Genomic DNA, 16318 nt, shown 5'->3' with positions numbered 1-16318 from the left:
AGGCTGGAAGGTTGGGCCAAAGCAGTTCGCTTAGCCTCTTCTGGACCCCTAAAATCCCCCGGACCGCCACCAAGTGCAGAGAGGAGAGAGGTCCGTCAGTCCTTCCAGTCACCGACCTCCGCGAGGAGGGGGAGGTAGTACTTAAGCGCGGCCCTGCAACATCACCGGCCTTTATGACGTCACGGCGCATCAGGTTAGTCTGCTTAGGGGCACAGCGGGCCCGGCCGAAAAGAGAATTCTCCACGAGCTTTCTGGGGACGTAATTTACAGACCGCAAATTAAATCACTTTTCAGCCAGAACACTCTACTGTGAGCCTATTTTCAGTATAGTTTTCTAGAGTGCCACGTAGAAAACAGCTCTGACAGTTGTATTTCCTTTCAGTATATTTTATCACTTCTAAACGCCTCAGATATTGACTAATTTTGACTCTCGCCTTGCAGCGGTGGAGGCTAGTGGGGGCAATGTGCAAAAGATCGGGGCCAGACGCAGCCCCGCCCCTCGGCGCTCCCGAGCCGGCTGACACTCCAGAAGGCGGAGCAGCCGCGGGCCGACCGCCGGCTTCCCAGCGTGCCCGGCAAGCGCGAGGAGGCCGCTCTAGCCGTCGCGACAACTCGCTGGCGTCAGCTGGGGCGCGGAGGCGGAAGATGGCGGCGGCGGCCGGGCGGCCGTGAGGAGCGCGGCGGCGGCGAAGACTGCCGATGGCGGCCGGGAGGCGCCCTCGGGGAGCCGCGGGCCGTTAGGGTGCTACGCTGGGCGACATGTCGGAGCACGCGGCACCCGGGGCCCCGGGGCCTGGGCCCAACGGCGGTGGTGGCGGCGGCGGTGGTGGTGGTGGCGGCGGCGGCGGCGGCCCGGCCCCCGCGCGCGGGCCTCGCACCCCCAACCTCAACCCCAATCCTCTCATCAACGTGCGCGACCGGCTTTTCCACGCGCTCTTCTTCAAGATGGCTGTCACCTACTCTCGCCTCTTCCCGCCCGCCTTCCGTCGGCTCTTCGAATTTTTCGTGTTGCTCAAGGTGACCGCGGCCCCGACCCTTAACCCTGGCGGATGGACCCCCTACCCCTGAGTTTCGACCTCTGACTCCGCCCGGGGCAGCGTGCCCCTCCCTCCCGGAGGCATAGGCCCGGTTGGGCCGGTTGTGACCCTTCCCTTAAGGCTGCCTCCCCCGCTCTCCTTCCCAAAAACTTCCACCCGGCAAGGCCCGAGCCTCCCCGGGTTAGTGGCCCCTGATCCCGATTCCAGAAACTCACTCCCAGCCCCTCCAGGCTGCACCCCACCGCTGGCCTCGCCCTTCCCGGCGTCCCCACCTCGGGAGACCGGAGCCGAGTCCCGCGACCCTCGACCTTGTCGCCTGGGATCCTCATCCCGGGATGACTCCGTCCCCAGTACCGAGCCTAACCTCGCCGCAAACCACATACCCGGGGATTCCGGGCTCTATCGCCACTGCCGCCTCTTTGGACACACCCCCGGACCGCCCACCTGCACCGGAAGCTGCTCCCCACTCTTCTCTCCCCCTTTTTCTTAGGGCGCGCCTCTTGGAGCCCTTCTGCTCCAACTCAGATTCTACCCCTTCTGAACCTCTGGGGGAAGGTGACCAGGCCGAGGTCACGTCACCAGGATTCCTGGCAGAGCCCCAGCCAGCGGTGCCGCTGGTGCCTCAGTGAGGGGCGTCCGGAAGACCCGCTCCGGTCCTCCTTCGGCTGTCCGGGCGGTTCGGCGCGGGTCCCTCCAAGGAGGAGTCTTACTCAGGGAAGGAGCCGCTGGGTGCCGGACCCCGGCTGTCTGGCGGGCCTGAGGAAATGGAGAAATGGCTGTTCCTGTTTGTGTCCTGTCCTGGGGTGCCCCCTGGGCGGGGGCCGGGGTCACAGTTGCCGACTTAGGAGGGAGCTTGGATTCCTTGTCCACAGAAAGGGGTCTAAGGCAGGTGGGGCGCAGGCCAGCGAGGTTGGGTAGCAGGGGTGCGTGCAAGGCTGTCCTGCAGACCTGGGAGTGGGTCCCCACTGAGCCTCCCAGTTCCTGAGCGGCAGCAGGTGCCCCCCCCCCGGGGGGGCCTCGACTCTGGAGGCCCTGAGTAGGGCTTCCCTTACCTGGTGCGTGGGACCCATGGGTAGCTTGAGAGTGGGCAGAAGGCCTAGTGTGGGCGTGGTTGCATCCTAGAAGGAAGCCCTGGCTTCTCTGCACCCTCAGGAGGAGCCCATGTCACCCAAGGGAGGGAGTGCCCTATGTGAGGAGGGCCCCCACAGAGCTCAGCCTTCCTGAGAGTCCGGCCTGAGGCCTTGGCTTGGTCCTTCCGCTTGCTTCCCAATTGGGACCAAGGAGCAAGTCAGGGGTTGGGCCAACTGGGCAGACAGGCCGCACGTCCAGGCTGTGCCCCTTGTGTGGGGGCCTGCGGGATCAGGTCACTCTTAGCTCCCTACATCTTTTCTCTCCACGGGGCTGCAGCCACAAGGCCCCTCTCAATTCTCGGGACCCTCCCTGGCCCCTGGTGCTTTTGGTTTCCCTCTTTTGCAAAGTCAGGGCTGAGCTAGCCAATCTCTGAGGCTGCCTGAGTTCCAGAAAGTTCCCTTCTTTGCTTCCCAGCTGCCTAGCTTCTGGACTCTTGCTGCAGAGATCAAGTTCCCCTCCCCTCCTCACTTGGTCGCCTCTTCCTGTGGCACCTGTTCTGCTCCACCTGCAGAGCTGGTTCCCCCCCCCCCCCGCTCCCTGCCACCACGTGCCCCCTGCCACCTTGTGCCAATCTCTGGGACCAGAGATGAGTGGCTGACCAGGAGGAAGGGGGGAGAGACAGCAGCTACCAGGGCAGGGTCCAAGTCAGAGCAAACTGCTTCAGGCTGGGAGGAAGGAGGTGGGTGGCAGGGACGGCATGTACAAAGGCCCTGGAGCTGGCGCGACAGCGTGGCTAGTGAGGTGGAGTGTTCGGTCACGGGATACCAGAGGTTGGGGGCTGGAGCACCCAGGGCCTGTGATATGGCCAGGCCAGCTGTCAGGCAGAGGACAGATGGATTCCTGAAATGCTGAGAGGGAGAAGGGGGTGGGGCCACCGGGTGTGTCTGCTGATAGGTCTTAGGAGGCAGCTGTTTGCCAGCTTGTTCCACGGAGGCGGTGGGGAACCAGGTCCAGCTCAGGGGTAGGCCTTGTCCAGTGGGACGAGAGTCCTGGCCTGTCTCTAGGGACCCACCCAATTGGTCAGGGTGACGGACCCCACCTGGGATTTTGGTTCATGGTAGGGGGGCTGTGAGGGGCGCTGGGGGAGACTCCAGGGTGACAGTGGGGACTTGGCCACTCTGCGAGGTCACGGGTCCCCCATTTGTCCATATGGCCCTCTCAGGACCTAGCTACCCTGCCTGGTGTTTCCTCCAGGTTTAACTCCTGGCTCCACCTCGTCCTGTCGGTGTGGCCTCTGTCTTGGTTTCCTGTCTGCAAACTGGGGATGATGGCAGGCACGTGCCTTGCAGGGACGAGCTCGGGCAGCCCCTGGCATTGGGCCACCTGCGTGTCCGCGCTTTCTGTGATGTCTTGGCATGTGGTGCGGTATTGTCCTCATGGCTGAGGGTGAACAGTGTTCTGGCAATGGCTCCTGCTGGACATCGGGGCCCAGAGAGCACAGCTGGGGCTGTGGGTCAGCTGTGACCGCAGCCTGCTGCCACCATGGGCCCCACGCTTTCCTGACTCCTGTCGTCATCTCAAGGTCCCCAGACATGTTGGGGAGAGGTGCTTGGGGTTCCCAGGGACACTGAGCCTATGGCCACATCTCTGGCCTCAGTGCAGGCTGGCCTGTGGGAGGCTCTACGGGTGTGGGGGCCTGTACTGGGAGGGGTCCTCGATTGGGGGGGGTCCCAGGCAGCTCCCCCCTGACCGCTTCCTGCCCTGCAGGCCCTGTTCGTGCTCTTCGTCCTGGCCTACATCCACATCGTCTTCTCCCGCTCGCCCATCAACTGCCTGGAGCACGTGCGTGACAAGTGGCCGCGTGAGGGCATCCTGCGGGTAGAGGTGCAGCACAACTCGAGCCGCGCGCCTGTCTTCCTGCAGTTCTGCGATGGTGGCCATGGCAGCTTCCCCGGCCTGGCCGTGGAGCCCGATGGCCTGGAGCTAGAGGAGGAGGAGGAGGAAGAGCTGACCATGGACATGTTCGGGAACAGCTCCATCAAGGTGAGCAGCCGGGGTGTGGTCAGGGCTGCAGGGGACACTCCTGACCTGCCGGGCCGTTTCCCAGTTGTCTACTAAAGGCCTGGTTCTGGGGTGCTGAGGGCAGACAGGCTAAGAAGCAGGCTTTGGGCTCAGAGCTCTGAGGGGATCCTGGCCATCCTTGGTGGTGTGGCTGCCCACAGGATGGGGAGCCTAGAGGGAGGACTGTGCTCAGGTGGCCAGAGGCCAGGGGTGGATGTGGACGGAGTGTTGGTACAGACCCAGCAGGGGGCCCCACCTCGCTGATCCTGTCCCTCAGACCTTCACCTGGAAATCTCAGGGAGCTCAGTGTTGGGGTTAGGGCTTTTATGGGTCAGGGATACATTGCCTTCCATTGGGGGGATGGGCAGAGACCTTCAGGCCAACCCTTTGGTACCAAGGGCCTGCTGACCTCTGCCTCCCACTGTGCAGTTTGAGCTGGACATCGAGCCCAAGGTGTTCAAGCCACCAGGTGGCCCCGAGGCCTTAAATGACAGCCAGGAGTTCCCATTCCCTGAGACGCCCCCAAAAGGTACCACCACTCCCTGGGGCTATGTCCAGTGACGGAGGTGGGGGTGTGGTGCAGTCCCCCCAGCCCTCTGAGGAGAGGGCTCCTCTGCTGACCAGCCATCCCCACCCGCAGCCTGGCCGCAGGACGAGTACATCGTAGAGTACTCACTGGAGTACGGCTTCCTGAGGCTGTCACAGGCCACGCGCCAGCGGCTCAGCATCCCCGTCATGGTGGTCACCCTGGGTGAGTGCCCCTGCAAAGCAGAGCAAGGCCCAGGGGAGGGAGCTCCTTTCTCCTCAGTCTTGGGTGTCTTCCTTGGGGAGGGGTGACCTGGAAGCACTTGTGTCCAAGGTCTCAGGGCTGCCCCTGCTGCCCAGTTGCAGGAAACTTCCCAAGGCTCCATTCCTCCACCATTCCTCTGCACCTGTCAGTCACAGCACTGCTGGGCAGTGGAGTTCTGCGCCCCTGGACTAACATCCCTGTCTTGGTCCTGCCCATAGATCCCATGCGAGACCAGTGCTTTGGTGACCGCTTTAGCCGCCTGCTGCTAGCTGAGTTCCTGGGCTATGATGACATCCTCATGTCCAGCGTGAAGGGCCTGGCGGAGAACGAGGAGAACAAGGGTGCGGGGTGAAGGCGGGGCCTGCTTGGGTGGGGCTTGGGCTGGGGCACTTGCTCACTGCCTCCTCTACCCCATCCCTCATGCAGGCTTCCTGAGGAACGTGGTGTCTGGGGAGCACTACCGCTTCGTGAGCATGTGGATGGCCCGGACGTCCTACCTGGCCGCCTTCGTCATCATGGTCATCTTCGTGAGTGCCTCGAGCTGGGTGGGGCGGGGTGGGGTGAGGCCGGAGGGGTGGGGCAGCCATCTAAAGCCTCATGGTGGCCCACTTGCAGACCCTGAGTGTGTCCATGTTGCTGCGTTACTCCCACCACCAGATCTTTGTCTTCATTGGTGAGTGTCCCCTCTGGCCATCTCCCCTGCCCCTCCCCCCTTCCGGGCACCTCACCCGGTCTGCCCGCCCGCCGCCCTCTCCCGCAGTGGACCTGCTGCAGATGCTGGAGATGAACATGGCCATCGCCTTCCCCGCAGCGCCCCTGCTGACCGTCATCCTGGCCCTCGTGGGTGAGGACCCTGCGCCCCCACACCCTGCCCCCTTCTCTGGCGTGCTGGCCACCCGCCTCAACCGGTGGCTCCCATCTCCCCCCCTCCCAGGAATGGAGGCGATCATGTCCGAGTTCTTCAATGACACCACCACAGCCTTCTACATCATCCTCATCGTGTGGCTGGCTGACCAGTATGACGCCATCTGCTGCCACACCAACACCAGCAAGCGGCACTGGCTTCGGTGGGCACCGGAGGCCATGTGGTCTGGGGTGGGGGCAGCTGGGTGGGCAGCACCTAACTATTCCCCTTGCAGGTTCTTCTACCTGTACCACTTTGCCTTCTATGCTTACCACTATCGCTTCAACGGGCAGTACAGCAGCCTAGCACTCGTCACCTCCTGGCTCTTCATCCAGGTGAGGTGGGCTTTTCTTGCGACTGGCGGTCCGAGGGTCCAGCCTGTTGGGAGTCCCTCGCCTGACTTGGTGCCTCTCCCCCCAGCATTCCATGATCTACTTCTTCCACCACTACGAGCTACCCGCCATCCTGCAGCAGATCCGTGTCCAGGAGATGCTGCTGCAGACACCACCACTGGGCCCCGGCACCCCCACGGCCCTGCCAGATGACCTGAACAACAATGGAGGCATCCCACCTATCACCCCTGACGCTGCCAGCCAGTCCCCTGCCTTGGGCCCTGGCTTGCCAGGTGCTGGTGGGGGCCCCGGGCCTGTGGCTGAGGCACCTAGCTCCCTGGTGGCTGCGGCAGCCTCAGTGGCTGCAGCAGCCAGTGGTGACCTGGGTTGGATGGCGGAGACGGCTGCCATCATCACAGACGCCTCCTTCCTGTCTGGCCTGAGCGCTTCTCTCCTGGACCGGCGGCCAGCTAGCCCCCTAAGCCCCAGTGGGGGGCTCCCACGGGCCCCCCAGGACAGTGCCCCTACAAGCAACTCTCCAGGGTCTGATGCAGTCCCTCAGACCACTGGGGGGGGCAGGCCCAGCCCTGCGTCCACCGATCTAGTGGACACGCCCTTGGAGGTCGGCTCCTGAGCCCTGGGCAGCTGACTGCCTCTGTCCCTGGCCGTCCAAGCCAGCTGGGTGTGACCTGGCTGGAGCCCTCAGGGGTCAGGGAGACTGTCCCCAGCGCCTCTGGGAATGCTCAGCCTGCCTTGGGTGGTTTGGGGTCCATCAGGTTTGCTGGGAGGCAGGCGTCTCTCCCCCAGGGCATGGGGCTGGCCTACAGCCTGTCCCTGTCCCTGGTGGGCCTCCTCAGCTAGTAAATCAAGACCAGCCTGTGAACCAGGGTAGGAGAAGGGGTGGGGCTCCATGGAAGGTTCTGAAAAGGTGGTGAAAGGTCTGGAGCAAGCTGCCCCGAAGCAAAGCATCGGGTGGGGCTGGCTTAGCTGGTGCTCTGTCATGCCCAGTGCCTTTCCACGGCCACCCTACGCGCCCGGGCTGGGGGTCCGGGAAGGTAGAGCTTGGCCCCGATGGCGCATAGGCGCCAACATCTAAGGCAGCCAGGGGCACCAGGGTCCTGCCCTGCTCTGGGTGGGGAGATGGCCGGTGACCCAACCCAATCACTCTGTGAGGAATGCAGAAGAGCGCGCATTCCACTCTTATTTAATTGCAGTGTACAAAATGGTGTTTGTATATAGAATAAACTGTTGACAGCGTCCAGCCAGTGTCTGTGTGTTGGGGAGGGGAGCCGCGCAGGAAGGGAGGTTCCACCCTATGGCCGGGTGGCCCCCTCGGAGCAGGCGCGGCAGTTGGAGAAGGGCTGGATCCCACTTCAGGGGGCCACCTCCGGAGCTTCCTCGCAGGCCAGGAGCTCGCAAGTGCTGTGCCCAAGCTGGGCCAGGAGCGCCCTGCGCCGCAGCAGCGCCTGGCAGAGCCTCTCCTGCGCAGCCGAGATTTGCTGCTCCAGCTCCTCCAGCTCCCCAGGGAGCGGGGCGCCAGACCGCAGCTCGGCGGGCGGGCCATTGGAGCGGATGGGGGCAGGGGAGGCAGAGACCACAGTATGCTCCAGCAGGAAACGCACGCGACGCTCCCTCACCGCGGCCCGGCGCACCTGTGTCCAGCTCTCTGGGCCCGCGGGGACAGCCTGCGTGTTCTGCTGCGGCTCCTCGAGAACCCTGGGGGATGGATGGGCTGGGCAGCCACGTCCTACCCACAGTCCGCGTCTGCCCTTTAGGGTCAAAGTTCCTGAGGAGGCCACCACTGGAAGGAGGTGTGGACCCAGACGACTGTCTGGAGGACAGGTATGGGAGTTGCTGGGGTGGTGAACCGCCCCCCAAGCACCTTACCTCGACTCCGCCTCCTCCTGCCCCTCTGGCGGCTCTGTGTTGAGGGCACGATGAATTCTCTAGGAGCCAAGAATTTGGCTCAGCGGGAAGACAGCCCCGCCCCCGACCCCGGCCCCTGGGGTTGGCCAGCTCCTCACCTGGCTCGTGTGCAGCCAGTACTGCAGCTTGTTGCCTCTTCGGATGCACGGCAGCGCCAGGTGGTAGAAGACGTGCTCACCCAGGGAGCTGAGCAGAGCACTACCCAGACCCAGGCAGAGCAGCACGAAGAGTCCCGAGAAGTGGTAGACGCCCATCTGCAGGGTCTGTGGGCAGGATGCAGGCACATAGTCCCTCCGGGCCATAGCAGACCCCGGGGGAGCCCAGACCTTGGACGGGAGAGGGGACAGAGTTTGGGCCAGAGAGAAGGGCCTGGGGCTACATTTTCGGAGGTGTCATGGACAAGAGGGCACTAGAGCTGGGGTTTTGTAGGATGAATAGGATGCACAAAAGCAGGCAAATACACTGGTCTTGGGAATGACAGAGGTTGACTATCCTGGTGAAGGACCACGCAGGTTCGGGGGCTCCCCCAGGCCAACCCCCACCCCGCGTGCGGGGACCTGCCGCACCTCTGTCACGGCGAAGACCCGCTTCCCACAAGGCACCATCTTGTACCACTTGTCGTGCAGTAAGTCGATGAAGCCGGAGGACTTGTAGCGGCTGATGTACTCCGATAGGTTGGAGGTGAGCGGAGAATTTCTGGGGAGTCCGATACCATAGCCTGGGGGAGGCCAGGCATTGGGTTGGGACCAGGCTGGACGCAGACCCAGAGGAACAGAACCTTTCTGGAGCCCGCAGATCACTGGTCCTGGGGACTCCTCACCCTCAATGGCGAAGGGCTTGCCCACGGTCAGCAGCCTGCAGTCGGCATCGATGGAGACCTCATAGTCCAGGAGCGACTTGTCCATGATGAAGGCGTTGAGCTTGGGGGGATCGCTCCTGCGGAGAGCATGGGGGCAGGGTGAGCATCCCCGCCCGCCCGCCCGCGTGACCCCGCCCCGAGCCCCGCCCCGCGCGCCCCCCTCACGTGAGCATGGCGACGCCGTGGGGAGTGGTAGGTGCGCTATGGCTCCTCACGTGCGAGTACATCTCCGGGAAGCTTTTCTTGATGTAGGCCTCGGCGCTGCTCTCCCACACCGTGCCGAAACGGAAGCCCTGAGACGGGTGATGCAGCTGCGGGCCAGCGCCCAGTCAGCACAGGAGGGCCTCGACCCCTGCCCCTGCTCCCCCCTCGCGCCCCACTTTCGCCGAAGAATTGATGCTTTTGAACTGTGGTGTTGGAGAAGACTCTTGAGAGTCCCTTGAACTGCAAGGAGATCCAACCGGTCCATCCTAAAAGAAATCAGTCCTGAATATTCATTGGAAGGATTGATGTTGAGGCTGAAACTCCAATACTTTGGCCACCTGATGCAAAGAACTGACTCCTTGGAAAAGACCCTGATGCTGGGAAAAATTGAAGGTGGGAGGAGAAGGGGGCGACAGAGGATGAGATGTCTGGATGGCATCACCAACTCGATGGACATGAGTTTGAGTAAGCTCGGGGAGTTGGTGATGGACAGGGAAGCCTGTCCTGCTGCAATCCATGGGATCATAAAAAGTCTGACAGGACTGAGCGACTGAATTGAACTGAACTGAGGCCACACTGACCGGGGCCTCCTTGGGGCTATGCACCTCCAAAAAGCTGGACCTGAGGTAAGCAGGGCTGTCCAGAACTTTCTGTGGAAGAAAATGCTCTACAACTGTGCTGTTGCATGCTTTCAATTAAATCAATTTAAAAAGTAGCCACATGTGGAGAGTGGCTGGCCCATCTAGATCTCCTTAATGGTTTACAGAGGACACCAGGGTGGTGGTGGATTGGGCGGGCGGCATGTGTGCTAAGTTGCTTCAGTCGCGTCCAACTCTTTGCGACCCTATGGACTCTAGCCTGCCACACTCCTCTGTTCATGGGATTCTCCAGGCAAAAATACTGGAGTGGATTGCCATTGTCTCCTCCAGAGAATCTTCCTGACCCAGGGATCAAACCCACGTCTCCTAATATGTCTTCTGGATTGGCAGGTGGGTTCTTTACTATCATCGCTAACTGGGAAGTCATGGATTGGGGGTGGACAGAAGAGGCTAAACAGCACTCAGAGACAAGATCAGCCAGATCCAAACACTGGGAGATACTATAGGGCAAAACACAAAACAACTTCAACAAACAAATCACTAGTGAAAAAGACAGGAGTGTCAAAATGATCTTCTGGGGCCTTCTCAGGACAGACCACCCCCTTGTCCTCTGCCTGCCTTTTGTCTATAGAAAATAGCCTCCTAGGTCTTCCCTGAGTTCAAAAGAATAAATCAAAGAAATGACAAAATGCAGAAACAAAGGAAAAGAGTCAAGACAAGAATAGTTTAGCCATTAAAACCAAGGACTTTTAATTCCTTCTCAGGTGCTATAGCTAATATCCGGAGCCAGCGGACTTCCTCGGTGGTCCAGTGGTAAGATTCTGCACTTCTACTGCAGGGAACATGGATTCAGTCCCTGGTCAGGGAACTAACAGCTCATATGCCATGCAGTGTGACCAAAAAAAGAAAAAAAACAAAATCCTGAACCAGGTCCTTTCAGCTGTTTCCCCCGCCCCCAGGTGGTAGAAGTTAACTATATGCTGCCCATAAGCACAGAGACCCTAGGCTGATTAGAACCAGAGGGTTAATGATGTTGACTCCTGACTACCTCACCACCAACCAGTCAAAGGAATGTCCACCACCTGATCACACACACCCTGAAACCCCCCTCCCTCACCCTGTCTTTAAAGTTTTTTCCCCAATATTAAAAAATAAACAAATGAAAACCACTTTTCCCTGAGGGCCACTTAGGAGTTCAGGTCTTAAGCACTAGCTGCCTGGACTCCTTGCTTGGCACCTGCGATAAACCCTGTAGTTTCCTTCGTCATGACCCCACATCAATAGAATGGTTTCACTGCCCACCAGCGAGTGGATCTAAGTTTGATTCAATAACAAAGAGGTTTCTGGCATCCTCGATGTCTGTGCATTTTGGATCCAGATTCAAACAAACCATGGCGGGGTGGGGGGGAGACAACTGAGAAAATGGGTCCCTGATGTTTAAATTTCCTGAATGTTCATAATGAAATGACAGGCGGCCTGGGTCTTGCTTTTGGATAATTCAGTGACTGGGGTTGGTGCGTGAATGGAACTGGCCAGGAGTTATTTTGGAGCGAGGCAATGGTTTCATTCATGGTTGTTCTTGTTCCAGAATATTAAAATTTTTTCATTAAAAGAGAAAAATATGTAGGCCAGGGCATGCCCTGCTCTGCCAACAGTCCTCTAGGACTCCCGGTGAAAATTCTGAGCGGAGCTGTTTTCAAGGGCCACATCCTCCCACACCTGCAGGCCCTGCAGGCCCTGCCCTGTCCCCTTCCTGCCCTCCCCTCCTCCCTCTCCCCTCCTCAACTCCTCTGCTCCAGACACAAGGCTTCCTTGCTGCTCCTCCAATACATCAAGCACAGTCCTGCCCCAGGCCCTTTGCACAGGCTGCCACTGCTTACCACATTCCTCCCTGATACCAAGCACCTCATGTGTCACGCCTCCCAGAGGCATTCCTGACCTGCACTGGAGAAATCTTCCTCTCCATCGAGCCCTGTGTCCCCACCTCTGCCTAATTTTCTTCCGTGGCCCTTTTTTGGGGGGCTGCGCTGGATCTTAGTTGTGGCATGTGAGATCTAGTTCCCCAACCACCGATGGAACCCAGGCCCCCTGCATTGGGAGCACGGAGTCTTAGCCACTGGACTACCATGGAAGTCCCTGCCTGGAACTTTACCACCACCTCACACACCATCCTTTTAGCTTCTCTCTCAGTTCTCACCAGCAGCGGCTGGGCTCAGTATGAGTTTGAGAAAAGGAACAGCTGCCCTTTCTGGGGTGAGGATGGGGGTGGGGGTATTAGACTTCTCAGCTCCCCCTGCAGTTGCCCACCTTGGGGTCGTGGATCCCAGACAGCTCCTCGAAAGTCTTGTCCCCGACCATGACAGCAGCCAGGTTGGCCGTGTAGCTGGACAGCACGAGCAGGCAGAAGATGGCCCACAGGTTCATGAGGAGGCGGCCCGTTGGGCACTTGGGCGTCTTGCTGGATACCGTGCGTCCAAAGAGGATGGCATAGCAGAGGTTGAGGGCAGAGGAGTAGGAGAACACTGTGTCCCGGTTGCGGCCACGAGGCGTTAGGCCGAAGGGGCTACGCCACTCATAGAGGGTGAGGAAGAGCGCGGTCAGGTGCAGCGCAGTAAAGACTCCCAGCCACATGGACCAGTGCAGAGGCCACATGAAGGCGCCAATGGGCGACGCCGTGTCGCGTGCGCGCACCATGATGCCCAGGCTGGTGGAGAAGAAAGGGCTGGTGAAGTCCACCACCTGCGAGCGGGCAGAGTTGATGCTGAAGCTGGTGACGGCCATGTGCGCCCGGCCGGCTAGCAGGTCGCCCACCAGGCCTGTCCAGCGGCCATCGCGCAGCGCGCCATACTTGCCGTCGCCCACGATATAGAGCTCGAAGTCGAAGGGTGCGTCCTCCGCCAGGCGCTCCAGCAGGTCGATGCAGTAGCCGTAGCAGCACCTGCGCAGCGCGCGGGGCGCCGAGCCATCGGCCAGTGCGGCGAAGAGTGCGTCCAGAGTGGCCGAATCATTGGTGCCGGGGGCCAGGCACAGTTGCCCCGCCGGGCACCGCCCGTCTTCGTCCGGCTGGCGGGCGAACACGAACGGATGCTCCACTAGCGTCACCACCCGCAGCTTGGGCCGCGCCTGGGCACCTGCCGAGGGTGGGGGCTGCTCGGCAGCGCCCCATGCCTCCGACTCCAGCCGCCCATCCCGCCAGCGACCCAGCGTGGCCCAGGCCGGGGTGCCCCTCGGGTCGCGGCGGAGGCTCCACAGGCGGAAGCGCCGGGAGATGTGCACCTGCGAGGAGCCGGTTACCCACACCGGTCCCGTGCGGCCCCAGAAGGATGTGTTGGCCAGGAACCTGGTGGGGGTGGGGGCGGCGTCAGGGCGGAGGGATCCCTCCCCCCAGGTGAGACCCGTGGCCTTGCAGCTCAGACACACCCGGGGCCACTGGGGGCTCTATTGAGCCCCCCATTCCACGACCCCTTCTGATCAGGGTACCCGCGCCCTGGGGACTGGGGCAACGTCCCAGCCCTGAGCCAAGGGCTGCTGCCCAGTTCAGAGGCCCAGGTGGGGCCTTCTGGTTCCGGGGTGCTGTCGCCCTCGAGGGCCCCCAGGATCAGGAGGTGACTCACTTCGGCAGTCTCACTCATTCCTTCTCCTCCCTTCTCTCTTCTCCCAAAGCCCCCACCCCAGCCCCACAGAATCCCCTTCTTAGGTTCTGCTTTCATGCAAGATGGACACAGCATCTGGCATACAGCAAACACTTGATCTTATTGCCTGTCACGGCCCACCGGCAGAGGTGGCTTCCTGCAGCCAGGGCCCTGCTCACCGTGCCAAGAGGCGGCCCGAAGACTCAGGCTCTGGTGGCGGTAGGTCACTGCAGTTGACTGTGGCAGGAAGCAAGGCGCGCTCTGGCTGCACACGGGCAGCACTGTCCAGCGCACGAGCCACTAGTTCCACCACATCCTGGATGGCAGCCTCCAGCGGGGGCCGGGCCACCTCGCCCAGCGCCAGCACTCCGGGTGGCAGGCCCTCAGTGGGCAGGGCCTTGGCGGGTAGCGGCGTGCCCAGCAGCCAGCGGGGACCAGGGGGTGCAGCTTGTAGCACCTGTTGGGAGCGGACCACATCGCAGCCCAGGAGTACGGCTGCGGGGACCGGGGCCTTCCCTCCGGCTGGTGCCCCAAGGAGTGCCAGGCGTGCGCTCAGCCCTGCATCGCCCAGCTCCGGCCGGCTCAGGTCCAGCACAAGCTTCGGGGCCCGGCCCGCCCGGCTTGTCCAGAGGACCACCAGGCTGCCAGGGTCACGTACACGGCAGAGCACCAGGCCGACGTCCTCCCAGGTGTGAGCCCGCAGCACGGATACCAGCACATCCAGCAGTGTCTCAAGGGGGCTGGCCCAGTCCAGCTGCAGGTGGAATGGGTTCTGGCAGAGGGGTTGGTCAAGTTAGGGCTGGCGACCTCACAATCCCACTACACTTTTCCCACCCCCATCTGTACATCACCTTGAGCCGATGTTGGGAGTGGGCCGCACTGCAGCCCAGGAGTATGGCTGCGAGGACTAGAGCCTTCCCCCCTCCCCTCCCCCTCTGCTAGTGCCCCCAGGAATGCCAGGCGTGCGCACAGCACCTGCTCCTGACATGTGCTACAGGCTGTGTCTCCTGGCTGCTGCTAGCTACTCAAAGGACCTTGAGTCGACCTCCTCCCAGCCCAGCCCCTGCTCTATACCCCTCTGTGGCTCCCCATCGCCATCAGCACAAAGCCTGGCCGTGCCTTGACCTGCATGGCCTGCTCTTTTGACTCCAGTCACTCTGAGGCATTTTGGATTCCCCAGCTGGAAGACCTTTCCCCATCTAGGTCAGCCAACTCCTACACATCCTTCAAAACCCAGCTCCATACCCCCTCTCTATTCAGACTTACCCAGGCCAACCAGGAACTGAAGGGCCCCACTTTGTGCCCGGGGCACCCCGAAAGTTCTCCTGGATTTGCTTTCAGTGTGGGATGAGAACTTTACCAGACACCTAGGGTAGGCAGGATGTTGTCTGGGTGGGGACAGGGTGCTGAGTGCCCGGAGAAAGGCTGGAGGCTACTGCTCAGTCCCTGGCATGGGCGAGGACGGGGAGAGGGGAAGAGGCAAGCCTATTATCCGCCCAAAGCCTGACAGGTCCAACTGAAGGGGTGCAGTTCCTGGATCTGGCTGTAGAGGGCCCCACAGGCCTGGATTTGGGTCCTGCATCTCTTCCACTGTGAGGGGGCAGGAACGGAGTGGGGGGTGGGTTAAAGAGACACCAGGCCTCCTCTAGGATCAGAGTCTCCCCGCCCTCAGAAGAAGGAAGACCTGGAGGGGGCTTCAAGGTGGGTTGGGAGGCCCCCTACTAGGCCCCACGTCCGGGCGTTGGGCCCCTCCCAGCTGGTCCTTAGAGGAGGGATCTCTCCCTGGGGCACCGCGGGGATCCCAGAGCTCTGCCAGTCACCCTCTCTCGTCTTTGTCCCATTCTCTACTTATTCGGACCCAAATTCCAGTCTGGGGGTGGAAATAAGAGAGAATGAACTCCGAGGTCGAGGAGAGGCAGAGGAAGACGAGAGTTTTGGAGTCTGGGGATCTGAGGAGGCTGTGGGTCAAGAAGGCTGTGGGTGGGGGCGGCCTAGCCTCGAGGGCCTCTGGGAGGATGCTGACGGGAGGAAGGCCTCCAGCTTCAGCCTCTGAAACTGTTGCCCCTGGAGAGGGGGCAGGGAGACCCGCTTTCCCATCCCAGGCTCGCGATCCCGCCCAGTGGGGATCCGAAGGCACTCCTGGACCCGACAAGGGGGTCCCGCTCCCAAGGGACTACACCTCCGAGGCCCAGGGAGGCGCCCCGTGGGATCCGCCGTCTGGAGTCCAGAGGAGTCCCGCGGGGTCCCGAGCCGCAGGTCCCTGGCTCTAGGTCCCTGCGTCCCGGGGCTCCCGCCTCCCATTCTGGGTCCCTGAGCCCCGGGGACATCCGGGATCCAGAGCCTCTGTCATCCGGACTCCGAGTCTTCGCTCATCTACGGTCCAGAAGTCCAGTCCTGTGCATCCCAAGGACTGTCTCCAGTACCCCGGACCCCACGCCCCAGGAGCTTCCCATCCCGCCTCGGGTCCCCGCGCGTACCGGGGAGCCGAGGGGCGCGCGCGCTTCCCGCCGCAGCACGCTGAGCACGGGGGTCTCGGTGGCGGACGCCAGGAAGTGCAGCTGCAGCAGCTCGGGTCGTGCCTCGGGGAAGGCGATCAGGGCCGCCACTCCCGGTGCCGCCAATGCCTGGCACAGACCGCGAGCTAGAGAGGCGGGGTCGCGGGCGGGGGGAGCGGCGGCCACCAGCTCCAGGCTCAGGTTGTGGGGCAGCCGCGGCGCCAGGGAGGCCCGGGCTAGGGCGGCGCGGGCGCGGGCGCGGGCGGCGGGCGCGCGGGGCAGGAGGGCGCCCAGGCGCACCGAGCCCCCCAGGCGTGCCAGGACGCCGCATGGGTGCGGGTGGCCCCCGGCGGGCCCCGGCCCCAGCACCAGCGCCAGGCCGAGCCACAGCGCCGGCACAAACTCCAT

At 62.1% G+C, this 16318-nt stretch overlaps 3 protein-coding genes across 10 annotated transcripts in view; 1 reads left to right on the top strand and 2 right to left on the bottom strand.

Annotated features, from left to right (window-relative positions):
- CNN2 (calponin 2) overlaps window positions 1-1431 on the bottom strand; it is a 13624-nt gene extending 12193 nt beyond the window's left edge. For both annotated transcript variants that reach the window (XM_081502441.1, XM_081502443.1), the window contains exon 1: window positions 1310-1431. In XM_081502441.1, the coding sequence (XP_081358567.1) occupies window positions 1310-1366 (57 nt within the window). In that variant the 5' untranslated portion in view covers window positions 1367-1431. The remainder of the gene's footprint in view (window positions 1-1309) is intronic.
- TMEM259 (transmembrane protein 259) lies at window positions 635-7454 on the top strand. Of its 7 annotated transcripts, none has more exons than XM_081502434.1 (11): window positions 635-1017; window positions 4032-4151; window positions 4599-4698; window positions 4810-4920; window positions 5178-5300; window positions 5386-5486; window positions 5575-5632; window positions 5771-5803; window positions 5894-6026; window positions 6099-6198; window positions 6284-7454. In XM_081502434.1, exons 1-11 carry the CDS (start codon window positions 760-762, stop codon window positions 6827-6829), a joined length of 1683 nt encoding a protein of 560 aa, XP_081358560.1. In that variant the 5' UTR covers window positions 635-759; the 3' UTR covers window positions 6830-7454. The 7 variants fall into 7 exon arrangements, with proteins under 7 accessions (XP_081358560.1, XP_081358559.1, XP_081358557.1 ...); XM_081502433.1 differs by having other exon boundaries at window positions 5720-5803; XM_081502431.1 differs by having other exon boundaries at window positions 3876-4151.
- Window positions 7384-16318, bottom strand: GRIN3B (glutamate ionotropic receptor NMDA type subunit 3B). Its single transcript, XM_081502427.1, has 9 exons — window positions 15893-16318; window positions 13595-14187; window positions 12091-13123; window positions 9146-9291; window positions 8942-9057; window positions 8688-8839; window positions 8220-8384; window positions 8083-8141; window positions 7384-7911 (listed from the first exon to the last, which is right to left on the bottom strand). The coding sequence occupies exons 1-9, from the start codon at window positions 16316-16318 to the stop codon at window positions 7569-7571; spliced, it is 3033 nt and encodes a 1010-aa protein (XP_081358553.1). The 3' UTR covers window positions 7384-7568.

Source organism: Giraffa tippelskirchi, chromosome 6 (genome assembly GCF_054371585.1).
Source record: "Giraffa tippelskirchi isolate mGirTip1 chromosome 6, T2T-mGirTip1v1.2.pri, whole genome shotgun sequence".
NCBI lineage: Eukaryota > Metazoa > Chordata > Mammalia > Artiodactyla > Giraffidae > Giraffa > Giraffa tippelskirchi.
The sequence above is the reverse complement of the archived record's forward strand: the minus strand, read 5'-3'. Positions and strand labels throughout refer to the sequence as shown.

Excerpts from the sequence above, each read along its gene's own strand:
- TMEM259 (XM_081502428.1), top strand. The coding sequence starts at position 760 with ATGTCGGAGCACGCGGCACCCGGGGCCCCGGGGCCTGGGCCCAACGGC. Across the intron at positions 4,699-4,809 it reads CCCTGAGACGCCCCCAAAAG|CCTGGCCGCAGGACGAGTAC; the intron begins GTACCACCACTC and ends CCCCACCCGCAG. Across the intron at positions 6,027-6,098 it reads AGCAAGCGGCACTGGCTTCG|GTTCTTCTACCTGTACCACT; the intron begins GTGGGCACCGGA and ends TTCCCCTTGCAG.
- GRIN3B (XM_081502427.1), bottom strand. The coding sequence starts at position 16,318 with ATGGAGTTTGTGCCGGCGCTGTGGCTCGGCCTGGCGCTGGTGCTGGGG. Across the intron at positions 13,124-13,594 it reads TCGGGCCGCCTCTTGGCACG|GTTCCTGGCCAACACATCCT; the intron begins GTGAGCAGGGCC and ends CACCCCCACCAG. Across the intron at positions 7,912-8,082 it reads CAGGAGGAGGCGGAGTCGAG|GGTTCTCGAGGAGCCGCAGC; the intron begins GTAAGGTGCTTG and ends TCCATCCCCCAG.